Source organism: Lepeophtheirus salmonis, chromosome 14, assembly GCF_016086655.4.
Source record: "Lepeophtheirus salmonis chromosome 14, UVic_Lsal_1.4, whole genome shotgun sequence".
Lineage (NCBI taxonomy): Eukaryota > Metazoa > Arthropoda > Copepoda > Siphonostomatoida > Caligidae > Lepeophtheirus > Lepeophtheirus salmonis.
Window position 1 is genome coordinate 2,111,489 of NC_052144.2, and position 14,021 is coordinate 2,125,509.

The 14,021-nt window shown below is 29.0% G+C and overlaps 1 protein-coding gene and 2 long non-coding RNA genes across 4 annotated transcripts in view; 2 read left to right on the plus strand and 1 right to left on the minus strand.

The window, feature by feature from the left end:
* LOC139907255 (uncharacterized) overlaps nucleotides 1–14,021 on the plus strand; it is a 177,257-nt gene that overhangs the window by 14,766 nt on the left and 148,470 nt on the right. The gene's annotated exons all lie outside the window — the stretch shown is intronic.
* Nucleotides 3,900–14,021, minus strand: part of LOC121129157 (uncharacterized) — a 259,086-nt gene continuing 248,964 nt past the window's right edge. The window contains exons 13-14 of one of the 2 annotated variants that reach the window (XM_071893539.1): nucleotides 5,553–5,711; nucleotides 3,900–4,507 (exon numbers count right to left, since the gene is read on the minus strand). In XM_071893539.1, coding sequence (XP_071749640.1) covers nucleotides 4,167–4,507; nucleotides 5,553–5,711 — 500 coding nt within the window. In that variant the 3' untranslated portion in view covers nucleotides 3,900–4,166. Of the gene's footprint in view, nucleotides 4,511–5,552; nucleotides 5,712–14,021 lie in introns of both variants that reach the window. The other variant, XM_040724837.2, reaches the window with a different exon arrangement.
* Nucleotides 12,759–14,021, plus strand: part of LOC139907256 (uncharacterized) — a 31,680-nt gene continuing 30,417 nt past the window's right edge. The window contains exon 1 of the long non-coding RNA XR_011783715.1: nucleotides 12,759–13,491. This is a non-coding gene — a long non-coding RNA (uncharacterized lncRNA). The remainder of the gene's footprint in view (nucleotides 13,492–14,021) is intronic.

A 14,021-nucleotide genomic window follows, 5' to 3' on the forward strand; every position in this document is an offset into this window, starting at 1 on the left:
GGCAATACTCTCGAAAAAGGCAAGGAGAAAGTTGATACTATGCTGATATCTATCGGATCCCAAGTCATGGACACGTTTTTATTAAATAATTTTCGTTGATGTAATTAATAATGGAAGGGTTAATTTCTATATGATAAAATTGTTAAATAATACTAGCACGAACACGATATCTTAAAGATAGCCAATAAAAAATTAAAAAGATTTTATTGATATTAAGTTTGTTTATATTAACATTCTAAACTAAAACGATCTACTATAAACTATTAATATATAATAGGTAAATTTTTATTGTAAAACCTCCTTGTATATAACATTTGTTGTTGTTTTATGTCCATTTGATTTAAAAATATTTAAGTTATATTGATGTTAATATCCATAAAATTAAATCCTTTCCAATACTTATTTCGACTGTTATAAAACTTGACGATATCTTTGCTTGATACTTTATAGAATAATAAAATCAATTTCAGAACTAATTATTTAAAAAGACTAACATTAATTTGCATAGAGTGTATATTATTAATAATGTATAATCTGTATGTAAGGTTAAATAAATATGTTTTATGTATATTATCTAATTTTCTATTTTATTACATAATATAAGAGTGGTGAATAAAAAAATAGCAAAAAATAAAAATTACAGTATAGATATTTTTTTATGTACATACATTAAAAATAAAAATATTTATTTGTGAATTGACCAATCTGTTTAAGTTTTTCTCAGATTAGCACTTGCATTCTTCAGTTTGATTTTTTTATTAAGGTTATTTACTCTAAATCTTGTTCTTGTTTTCACAAAGGATATGATTACTTCTTTTCCACAGTTAGGATATAATTCAATTAGATGATTATGCAGCCTTTCTATAACGTTTGGGTTTTGTCAATTGTCTCTTCATGGTTACGATGAAAAGCTTAAAAATGTTTTTCCAGACAAGGACAAAATTTCAAAAACTCACACGAAGAGATCGTAAGGCCTTCCTTAGATACCAATTCAATACAAGGGTTAGACGTTTCTTCATAAAGTCCGAAGTCACATGTCTTTTGCCTTGAGATTTGGATAAAGGTTTTTGCTAAAAATTCTGCAAAATAAGCCAGACCCTCATCTAAACAATCATTGGAAACTTGAAATGATTCTTCTGAATCTGGTGTAATTACTTTTTCGGCTTCAAGAGCTTCAAGAAGTCCAAAACCTTCTAAGTTTCCTATGGTTCAATTGCATCCTCATCATGCTCATTTTCATGTATATTTGACGAAAATAAGTGACTCGTTTTTGATTTCGTAACTATTTCGCAATCATCCTCATCATTTAACTCCTCTTCAACAGTAGAATAGTTCCAATAGTTGTTTCACAAGCTCTTTCCTCTCGTGAGTTTCCATTTTTAGATGTAAAATGCCTATCACAAATCTTGGCATTCTTAATATTAATTTGGGCTATTCTCCAGCAGACTGAGATCCAAAGACGCTAGACCATCAAATTTTTCTTAGGAAATGCAAAATATTGGGCAGCCCGTGTGGCACAAACACGCTTTGAACCTCAAAATGATGCCATTTTTGCTAAATAGATCCAAATTAGTCTACTTATACTCAATGAAATTATCCGAACTACCGCAACAGTGACGTCAATACGTAAGCTGAGTCAGCTAACGACAAAAATATTGCCTTAGAATATCCTTGTTGCCTCACCTTTATATATATCCACCTTGGGTACTATCAGTCCTTGGGACGTCCTTAAGACTGTCGGTCCTTCCGATTGTCAGTACTAGAACTGATTAAAAAAGAAGAAATAAAGTTGATTGGAGACATCAAGGACCAACCTTAATAATTTATAGGCAGCGATGAAAATCCAGTGTGGAATGGGCATGTTAAAAAAGAAATCGAAAAGCAACATGGTAACCCTGACAATTTGAAGACTGTTTTGGAGGAGATAAATATTAATGGTCATGACGTTTCATTAGATCAGCTACAATCAGCTGTGACAAAAGATGAAGGAGAAAATGATATAAATAAGGGCATTTGCTAGAATTACTCCGATGTCGATCCCCAATTTTACACTGAGTCCAACAAAGACTTACAATTATAACTCCGCAACAAATTCTCAGGGTTACGCTCCGTCTTTTATGAGTACACACGAAAGTTAAATCGGGGTTTGAATATAATTGAATCTATTTAGGAAAGGATGTTCACAACTCAGTAATTAAATAATAATGACAACTGCTAAGGAAAAGAAAGTTCATTCTTCAGATTACCAATTCCAAAAAAAAAAAAAAGGGCCACCTAGAAAATACAACGGATTTTCATGGATTGTCAATAACAAAAAGCAACAAAAATAACTCCTGCTTTGTAGGACGTATAATATGCTTGAATATTAGTATTAATGCTCCCTATGTAATATAATGTTGGAAATATATAACTCATTTTGCTTCGATATATTTGTTTTATAATTGCTTTATTTTGTACAAATTTAAAACCGATTAATATTAATAATGGTAGATATATCTATATATATATGCAATATTTATATAAAGACACTTGTATATCATAAAAAATATTATAGTATAATAATAATAATAGTATTAATTAATAATAGAATCTCCATTTTTGAAAATAAATATATTTTAGCTACATTTATATAGCTAATTTCATTTGTCTGTATATATATAATATATAATATTTTTTTCTGTGAATTACAATCATAAAAAAAAAAAATAATATTAGAAAAAAACCGCTTGGTAGGGATTTTAGAAATGTAATTTTCATAAAACCTTTTAGAGCTCAATTTTTTATGCAGTATTACTTATTTTTTTAATAACATTTGTTTATTTTCAAGTATACATAATTCTTTTTGAGATATTTTATAGACGAAAAGTCTTTGCTCACCTTTTCATATCTGTTTCAGGCCTCTATTTCTGGGTTGATTACACTAGCCAGCACATTTTTCCCCTTGAATTATAATGCTGTGATTGCTTTTACCTCGAGAAACATGAACATGACCTTTTTAACCCGAAATATCTGTTTTTGTGATCTACACAATGCACAACTTCATTGTAATGTCAACAAGGCTCGATGGTTTAATATTAATAAAACAAATACGTTTCAAGCTACAAGCTACAAATCTCTTATCACTCTTAAAGTATTAATTTTTTGATGGTACTCATTAAAAAAAAGGAAGTTGTGTCTCTTCACTCAGTAAGAAATTGGGATTTTTATTATTCCGATCAAAAATGAGGAATATACTAGACTTCCAAAGAAAATGTCAATTTACCTTCACTTTAAAAGAATTTTCTTAGATTCAAAAAGATATGAGGAAATTTTTAAATATAGAAACTTGACTCTACAAACTGTGGTGTATATTATATGTTATTGTCTTTTCTTTAGATCATTCAAGGTAAAAATAACACCAAATCATATATATATATTTATAAAACACTGTAGATCCCCAAACTGTAGAAATTGTGGGGTATAAAGATCCTTTTTTATGTTTCTTTAGGTAAAATCAATCAAGGGTACATCATCTCATTTCAAAGGCAAAATAAAGTTGAAATTTTGTCAATTATAATTTATACCTCTTGTTTGCTTATTTGTGCTCTAAGGTAATATATAAATGCACTTATTTATTTTATAGAGTATTCATATACAAAATCTTGTAACAAATTATCTCTCAAAATATATGTTTTTTAAATCCACGAAATGATTTTGGAATTATTTTTTAAATAAAGAAAAAGTAGGAATAAAAAAGCTTCCATTGGAAGCAGTATGTAAAGTAAATTCTGATTAGTGTTTGTTCATTTGGACTAATCACTTGATCAATTCCTAGATTGAATTCAATTGAATATGTCCGTGTATTATTGATAGTCAAATTGAAATAGTTGAAAATATTAAAAAATAAATGAATTAAGAAGTTGTGGGTAATAAATTTCTTTCTGTTTAAATCATGCCGTTTATGAATAGAATAGAATATGTATATTGTGTAGTATTATAATAAGTGTGAGACTAAGTACTGTAGAATTATAATAGTATGCAATAGTAAGTGATTATCCATTGGTTCCAAGAACAGAAAAACAAAACATGTCCTTTTTAGTCTGTAGATTGACTATTATGTACCTACGTTTGCTAGGAGGAGCATTGTATGAGCAACATAAAAGCAATTTAGTATTATATTCTTCTTCTCAGATAAAGGATTCTTTATTCTTCTCCTCCTCCTCTTCTTCCTCATCTTCTTCTTCTGGACTTTTGCTATCACTGTGATGATTGTTGCTGTGACATGTAGGCCCTCTCCTACCTCTGGTGGCACATACTATTAGTGCTTGAGATGAGCTGGAATTTGTGGGCGAGGAAGAGCATTCATCCTCTTGAATCTGCATTTCAATCTCTGTTAACCTTTGATCCACGTCCTTTTGTGTTCTACTCAGCTTTGTATGCATTGAGGCGTTATCCGTTTCTAGCCCTTTGATTCGTTCTCTAAGTCGACGGATTTCAAGAAGTAATTCCTCTTTACCTGAAGCTGTGGCTACTGAAATGAAAATTAATACATTGATATAAGTAATTTTTTCTATACTATTGTTGTTCGGTATGACATATACATAGTGCCACCAGGATATCGACGCATTTAAAACAAGTTAAATTTGTATTGGAAACAATATAAATTTAATCATATAATACTTAGATATGTTTTTTTTTGTATGAGCGCGAGGAAAAGGCGGGATCGAGACATATGGTAGACCTGCATTTAAGACCCTTTTGAATATCAGCTATCTGTTTTATGATCTCGGAGGGAGAAAAAGAATTACTGCTATACGTAGGATAACCTTCTATATGTTAAATAGAATTAGTGGAGGGAAAGTACTATAATTATACTTCAATTCATTTATTCATTTTTAAATTAATTTACACTAAAAATAGGAGGGAATTCTTCTTTTGGAGGAGGTGTTATCAAACAAAAGGCTTATTAAATAATCAACAAAAAGAAGAAAGAACAAACTCATGAACCGTTTTTCATTTTCTAATCTCTACATATATTTAGCTTTTTCTTTACAAACATCTCCTCTTTAAATTAATGATACAAAGCAGTAAATAATGGCTCAAGCACGCCCACTACAAGTGGAGCCAAAATACTGAGTAATCACAACAATGACATGACATACGGCAATATGCCATTTTTTTATGAAAAAAAACCCCCAAAAAACCCACTTGTGTCGTTACTTAATTGTATCACCCAACCTTTTATCTAAATATAAACAGAGAAAGGCCCGAAATCATCGGATGCTTCCCCTATAGCAACTTTTTTATAGCAATTTTTTCTCTACAATTTTTAAAATGAATTACATATATTTTGTATAATATCAAAATCCTACAAAGTACTGTATTCTAATTTCTATATTTAGTTTTGTCTTTTAAGTAGTAGAGTAATAATCTATGAAATAGCAATGGCGTACCAATTGACAGCTTACAACAAAATGGAGTGGGTATTTTAGTATTAGTAAGGTCACCTTGCTATGACGATATCATAGACACATGATGAGAGAATGCTTACAAAGCTTATTAAAATAACTCACTTGTTTGAGGCATGACTCCTATAAAGGAATGATCGTTGTTGGAGTGATGATGGTGATGGTGATGATTAGGATGCGGAAGACTAAGTATCTGCTGCGGCTGCTGGGCGGAGGAATCGCTGTCTGGATGATACCCGGATATCAGTGGTGATGGCCCATGATCTGCAAATTAATAAATAAAAAGGGAAATCAAATATCTCGTTTTATGTATTTACATATAATTCTTGTCCTTCCTTTTAACTTCATATTTAAAAAAAGCTCTTTTTCGGATTCACTCACAAAAGATGAGGTGGTTCAACACAAAAATAATCTACAAGGATGTTCTATATATTTTTTTATTTTATATGTAGTACAGTCTAAAATGTCATAGACATATTTTTTGCTCAACTATAGGCTTTCTATTCAATTTATGTGATGAATCGAAATACCCAAGAATGTTAGCTATGGTTTAGAGCCTTTATTTGATGTATGAGACGTATAATAAAATCCATCACTTTTTAATTCTTTCATTGTGACGATGGATTTTTTATTTATGCTATGTACAAATTGGAATTTTGTACAAGTTGCAACCAAAAAATGGGATGAATAATTTTAAATTAAATATTAAAAATATAGTATTTTAAATTACTTTCCAAAACGTTAATTTTTTGCGAATAACTATGGTTTTTTCCATATATTTCCACATATTTGAGTCAATTATTGAATTATATTTAAAAATAGTATTTTAAATTACTTTTATTTGGATGTGTTAAGATCTCACACATTGCCTATATTTTCAGACTTTTATTTGATTTAAAAGACTTAATAATATTTCTAGGGGCTTTTGTTGGGGGAGAGCTGGTGGGGCTGGATCCCCAACCCAAATTGAGGAATGTTTAATTTTTACTAGAAAAAATTAAATTTTTCAAATTATTTTCCAAAAAATTTAATTGTCTCTGAATAACTATAGATTTTTGAAATTTTTCTAAAAAATTTCATTCCTTGTGAACAGCTTTGGATTTATGACATTTTTTGAGAATAGCTATAGATTTTTGAAAGTTTTTTCCAAAACATTTAATCTTTTGAGAATAGCTAAAGTTTTTTGAAACTTTTCTACGAAAAATTTAATATTTGAAACTTTTTCCAGAATGTTTAATATCTGAAATTTAATTTTAGAAATTTTTTGGAAAAAAATTATTTTTTGTGAAGATTTTTGAAATTTTTCTCCAAAGAAAAATTAATATTTGAAATTGCTTTTCAAAAATTTAATATTTTGAATTTTTTTTTCCAAAAAAATTAATATTTTGGAAACAGCTTTGAATTTTTGAATAATTTGAGAATAGCTATGGATTTTTGAAATAAAAATCCAAAAAATTTAATTATTTGACAATAGTCATCCATGTATTTTTGAATTTAAAAAAAAAAAATAATATCTGAAATTTAATTTTAAAAACTTTTTTCCAAAAAATTTCATTTTTTGCGAATATCTATGGATTTTTGAAATTTTTTGAGAACAGCTATGGATTTTTGAAATTTTTTTCCACAAAATTTAATATTTGAATTTTTTTTTCTTCGCTAAATTTTAATTTTGCAAATCTTTTTTCTAAAAATTGTCTCCAAAATATAATGCTGCTCACGTCCTTGATGTCCCCAATATGACTTTTAAGAATTTATGTATAATATTTTTTTATTCATTTACTGTGATGATTAATTTTAGATACTCGTAATCTCGTTTGCAACGCATCCAAAGGACTAATTTGAACATTTTGTTGATAGAAATTGACAATTACCATTCCTGAATGAATACAATTGTAATAAAACAAACTTTTGTGAGGAGGGGCAGTTACTGGAAATAAATTTATGTATATTACTAAGTACAATTTAATGTATGCGAGTATATACATGGATACTATTATATTTATTGATTATTATCAAACTTTGTTATTTTCCTATTTACTCACTCATGGGATTTCAGAAACTATTTATTTTTATGTAAAGTAACTTTCTGTATGATGTACAATGCCTTTGGGATTTACTGAATGTGAAAGAGATAAAAGCAGCGGTGTAGCCCTGAGGGGAGAGCAAAAAGGGAGTGAGCCCCTCTTTAAGAGGCATCTGCAGGGGGTGGGATGTAGCACCCTTACCAAATGAAGGCTATAGCTTTTTTTGTCAGGATGAAAATTTTTTAGGCGAAAACAGCGGTATTTTTTTTTTAAAGATTTCTTTTCTTAAAAAAGTCATTCGGGAAAATTATGAAGCAGAGCAAAATTTTTTAAATTTTTACAAAAAATTTATTTTTTTGGGATTTTTGAAATTAAAAAAAAAAAATTGAAATTTAATGTTTGATTTTTTTTTCTAGAAAATTCAATTTTTTTGTGAACACCTGTAGATTTTTTAAATTTTTTTCGAAAAAATTTAATATTTGAAATTTTTTTCCAAAAAATGTAATATTTGAACTCGTTTTTTTTGTAAACACCTGCGGGTTTTTGATTTTTTTTGTAAATAACCCTCTCCCCCCTAAAAAAATAATAAACTAAAAATATATATATATATATAATCCTGCTCTTAACAAAAAAAGTGAACGGGATGAATATTACAAGCTTGAGTGTGATGCTGGAAGTAAACTTTAGAGTGTTTCTAGGCCATGTCAAGTAACTATGACTGTCCATTAGCAGACTTCAGACTAAGTAAAGAGTTTTCAAGTAAACGTAAGTGGATGTGAGAAGAACTCAGGCCATTTATGAAAGAGTTTCTCACGTAATCTTACCTAGCTTCCACTGAAGTAAAGGATTTGCCTCCGCATTCTTTTCATAGAAATTCCAAGCCTTGGAAAAACTGTTCCAGAGATTCACAACCCCCCTATATTCACGAGGCTAATTGATGCCATGCAAAGATTTCATTTTTCTTATGAATGAATATAGAATTAAGATTTTCTATTGCCTCATCATAAGTAGTAAAGTCCAAAAGTATCCATAGACAGTAAGACTTGCATAGTGGTGGTTGAGTAATACTAGTTTATCTCCTCAGTTGGATGATTTAGAAACGACTTCCGGGAGAAAACTTGGAAATGAGTTAAGCCAATGGATTCACTTTTAAATACTTTTCCATGATATTGCGGAATATTGAGTAAAATAAATTGTACTAATAACTAAAAGTTTAGTCACCAAATCTTGGTTCTATTTTACTCAATTGAGTCCAATATGTAATTAACAATACTTAACAAAAATACACAGAGCTAATAATAAATACTCAAGCGTGGTAAGAACAGCTAATCTTTATTTATCATAGAATAAATACATTTAGTATTTATTTCAGCACTATCGACTTGGTTAGTCTTTTTTGTTTTAAGCACTTTATTTGTGCAGGTAAAAAATCAGTGGCGATCCTAGAATATAGCTACTTTTGATTTTGACATCCAATTATAATTCACTATTTTACTTAATATTAATGTGAGCCAAAATGGGGTTGAACCCCAAATTGGCTCACATTAACTATGTTGACGTTATATGAAAAAATTCTATTCAGTCCTAATTGAATAAATAAGGTGAGGTGCGTTTGATAAATTGGTCATCTAGTATTGTGTATGTATGTACTTAATGTATAAATAGTACTTAATAACCATATTTGGACAAAGGGATACTCTAAGTATTCGTATTGTTTTATGAAGTATACAATATAGAGAGGAAGGAAGAGGTTTTTAGTTACACTGTGTATCAAATATCTCTACTTATATGTAATATTATAATTTTTCGCTCATCACATGATGATTGATGGATGAAGGGACTTGACTGATTTAAACACATCTGCTGCTTGCTTTCATTACATATATGAATAAGACAATATTAAATTATGTAGCAGTGGTGTGTAATCACAATTTTGATAGTCGGAGTAGGGGAGTCTATGAATGTTTGAAAGATACTAAATTTGAAGGAATTGTCTATTTTTTGTAAAGAGAATAGTTTAGAAATTTTTAAAGACAATTTCGACAAATAAACCGATATTTTTTTTAAAGAATATTTTCAATTTGGAGATAAATTGTAGCTCCTACACCAACCCCCATCCGGCCGTATCACTTTATGAATTTTAACCAATTCTGTAGGTAGAATTATTTCACCATGTTCCAGTCTCCTCCTACAAAATGAGATTAAATCGCTAATACTGAATTCAGAGATGTATAAAATATGCATGAGCTTTTCTAGTTGGAAATCTGAAAAGGGCTTTTTATTTTCTAAAGCTGCTTAGTATATTGATTTAATTATTGAATGGAGAACATCTGAGTATCAAATAATATTTAGGGCGTGCGCTCACGAAAGACGGAAAGTAAAATTGTGGGGTTGCTCGGGAGGTAAATCATAAAATGCTGATACTAAAAAGGATTATATGCAAGACGATAGAAGTACTCTTTTAATAGAATTACTTTAATATCTGTCTATGCAATTTTTAAATAGTTCTTTAAAATTTCATATTGGATATTTGTTTAATTTTCTTTCAAATAATTATAATTTTTAATTATAAGTTTAAATTAAAACCTAGGCAAATTATTTATAGATATAAAAAAGGTGGGATTTTTTTTCAAATTGATCATACTACGGATGTTGTTAACAAAGGCGTTGAAAAAACTACTATAATATTTTAACAAACAGCTCTTATAATAGGTAGCACATATATATTCTCTATATTAACAAAGCTAAATCCTCTTGAGTATACATTTAAAAAAAGTACATACTGGTAAGCTGCAAGATATTAGTGTTTTAATTAGTTATTTCTCCCTTTTTTGAAAATTCAAACCTCTTAGCGACCAAGGAGCGTTTTTGTAGTGATATTCAGTAATGGAAATCCTGTGTATAAGGGGCATGTTAAAAAAATAAACTGCAAATTAACATTCATATCACCCTAACAATTTAAGAAAGGTTTATTACAAGATCAGCTACAATTAGGTGTGACAAGGGAGGATACGGAGAAGGAAATAAACAAAGACAATGACAAGAATGACTCCGATGTCGATCCCGAATTCTACTCTGAACAAGGACTTAAAATCATAACTCCGCAACAAATCCTGAGGGTCTCTTATGTGCAGACACAAATTTTTAATCAGGTTTTGAATATAATTGAATCTATTTAGGAAAGGATGTTTACTTCTCAGGAATTAAAACATAATGACAAATAAAATTCATTCTTCAAATTACCAATTTCCACAAAATTGGACCCGCTAAAAAATTCAGAGGATTTACATGTTCCAGTAATATCTATAGGCTAACAAAATATGAAAAAAGAGGAAAAGTGGGCTCTTTTTGTAATTGCAACCTGAGCAGGATTTTTTATTTTCCTTGGCTGCTATTATTCTTCTTTTATTATTGAGGAGAGTACAAAAAGTATAGAGTAGTAATCACTAGTGTGTGTGCAGGACAAAGAGTTATTTTTATGATATGTTGTGAAGCTATAAGCGTAAGTTGTTGTTGAGCTCGGAGTATAATTCAGGGGATCGATAACTGAGTAATTCCTTCCTATTTCATTGCTAGTTACAGAATGGTAGTTATCCCATCTCACAGCGGCTCGCATCTAATTAATGAAACATCTTGACAGCTAAGATGCTCTCCTCGCCAACTTTCTTCAAATTGTCAGGGTGATTTTTTCTGTTTCTTTTTTTATATTAATATTCCGGTATTTCATATTATTTGAATCTATGTACTTGCTGGTAACCTGCAATATATTATTGGTCTTATGAATTATTTACCACTATTTTGATAATTCAAACGTATTAGGGATTAAGGAGCACTATAGTTTTTATAATGATGACTGTCAGAAAATATGTCGTCCATCAAAGTTGCCAAGATATAATTTTATTCATCACGTTTTTTACACTCACGAGGATTTCCACAATTTTCACATCCCTATGTATTTTCTATCATTTGTGACATTTGTTCAATATTTTTTTTTGTAAAGAGAAAAGAAGATACCTACTTCTTATCTACTTTTGTGCTGATATGTGTCATTCAACTATATTTTTGCTTTTATTCTCACTTAATTCGTCTTCCTCATCACATGACAATTTTGTACGTGATAATTTTTATTTGTTGATTGACATTTGAAGTACATTTTAAATTTGTATTTTTCATAAATATATATTGCCTCAATGTTTATATATGAAGCACCGTTTCTATGTAGGTTACTTACATGGTTACCATATGAAATGGATATTCCCATTTAATGACTGCATTATCGTGCATATATTTTTATATACCTTTTGTATTTTTTTGAAACACTTAGGAATAGACGTTTACCTTATAGATTATTTAATGTTAGTATGGTCAAGCAAACCCTTGGTTTACGAGCAGTATCTGAAGTGTTCAAAAATTGGTACAGAGATTGATTGCTGTGTAAATATTCGATAGCCATTAAATAAGGCAACTAAAAAAAACTTTTTATAGTTCATACTCACTTCTAAGGCAGGGGCATCTGCAGGGGGAAGGGCTGAAGGTGCTGTGCCCACAAGTTAAGGAATTTTGCTTCTTACTAGAAAATTCAAAATTTGATTTTTTTTCAAAAAGTCTAATATTTGAAATTTAATTTGATTCGTCAATTTTTTTTCACAAAATTTAATTTATATAAATAGCTATGGATTTATTAGATTTTTTCCAAAAAATATAATATTTGAAATCTAATTTTTGAAATTTTTTTCCAAAAATTAAAATATGATTACTCCATTATAGAATTTTTTATAGAATACCATTTTTGGTCATTTCTCTAACAAATAATGTTATGATTTTACTTGTAGTTTTTTTGAAACTTATATGCCCGTTTAAGAAATTTTGATATAATGCCTTTAATTGCACTTGGCTTGTAAGTAGGTGATTATTTAACGTATTCGGTGGAGGATTACTCAATATTAAGGTATTGTTTGATTTTATTTTGTATTGACCTCAACATTTAAGTGACTTAAACAAACCTAAATACATAATGTGCTTTCAATAATTTAATTAACTCACTAAGAGTAAATCCAAATGTCAATAAATCAGTTTTTTTAATTCTACATTTAAATTTATGTATTAATGATATATTGTTTGAAGTTTTTTGTTTATGATAAAATGGATGTCATTTTTTATTTATTTTTTGAATCTTAAAGTAGCGGATTTATGATTTAAAGTAATAGTTCAACATACGAATTTAATTTCTATAGGGGCCATTGCCACCCCTTTTTGCATAATTTTTATCAATTATAACAAAACAAACAAAAATCTCATGTCCATTTATTTTCGAATATCTTCATTTTTGAGGAAAAAAAATTAATTTTCCTTTCTATTTCTTAAAACAATATATGAGTACATTAAACAACACAAGGGAATCGTCGGCCGAAAAGGCTTTAATTAAGCATGCCATAAATTGTAAAAGATTGGGCTTTTCCATGCATTGCCTTATTTACAGAACCATAACAAATACTTAGCCTTTGGAAACATACATATGTATATGAAAAACACGGTAGAAGAGACAATGTTTTTTCTATAAAATTGAAACAGATACCCCAATTTTTTTTCTCTGGAAATTTTAGGATATTAAATGGATAAGGAGTCGAGTGTCAGCAGATATATTGTATAAAAAGTATATAGTTACATTAACAGGATTTAAAAAAAATTATAAAATAAATTATATGACAAAGTAGAATTAACAAATGTTCGTATTATATTACACTATTGTGACAACATGAAAAGATATGTGCAATGCCCTTAATACATCTCTCATATATCTTATTTGGTTTAATACAACATACACATTTTTATGAAAATAATCAGTCTCAAGGATTGACAGTCCTAAGGAGCAATAGACTGGACTAGACCGATTAAATAAGGACCGAAACAACACTATAATTCCCCGACTTAGAAAATATACTCCGGCACCGGTGTTGGGAATACACCATCTATCTAAAAAAAAACAAAAAATTCGTTGGTCGAGGCCCTCATATCTGAAGGTATGTACTCTAAAACTACTTCCATGTTTACTACGTAATATAAGTCAAATTTCCTTTCATATCTGCTAAATGAGTATAATATATCTAAATTGAGTTATCTACTACATGATTGGTTCTGTAAAATAATAAAAAATCCTCTTTTCCTGAACTATATATGGAGATTTTTTTTTTTTTTTAATATAACTTTTGACAAATGATTTCTGTTCTTTTCTACACTGTGATTCATTTTGTATTATTTATGTGATGTACATGTCATCACATTTACTAAGAATATAGTGTACATTATGTGAATATAAGTAATTATTGTCTGTAATAAGAAGAAATATAAAAGCCCTTAATTTTGTTGTAGTCTCATTAACATTCATCAAGATAAGACCAACAAATTGTCTTTTTTCTTTATACTTCAGGAGACTGTATAATGTATATCTTCATAATTATAGAGTCAAATCTGGATAAAAGAAATTGTTATTTTTTAGATAAAAAGTTGACTACATAGTGGGATCCAATACGTGTAGTAACAGTCTTTTTGA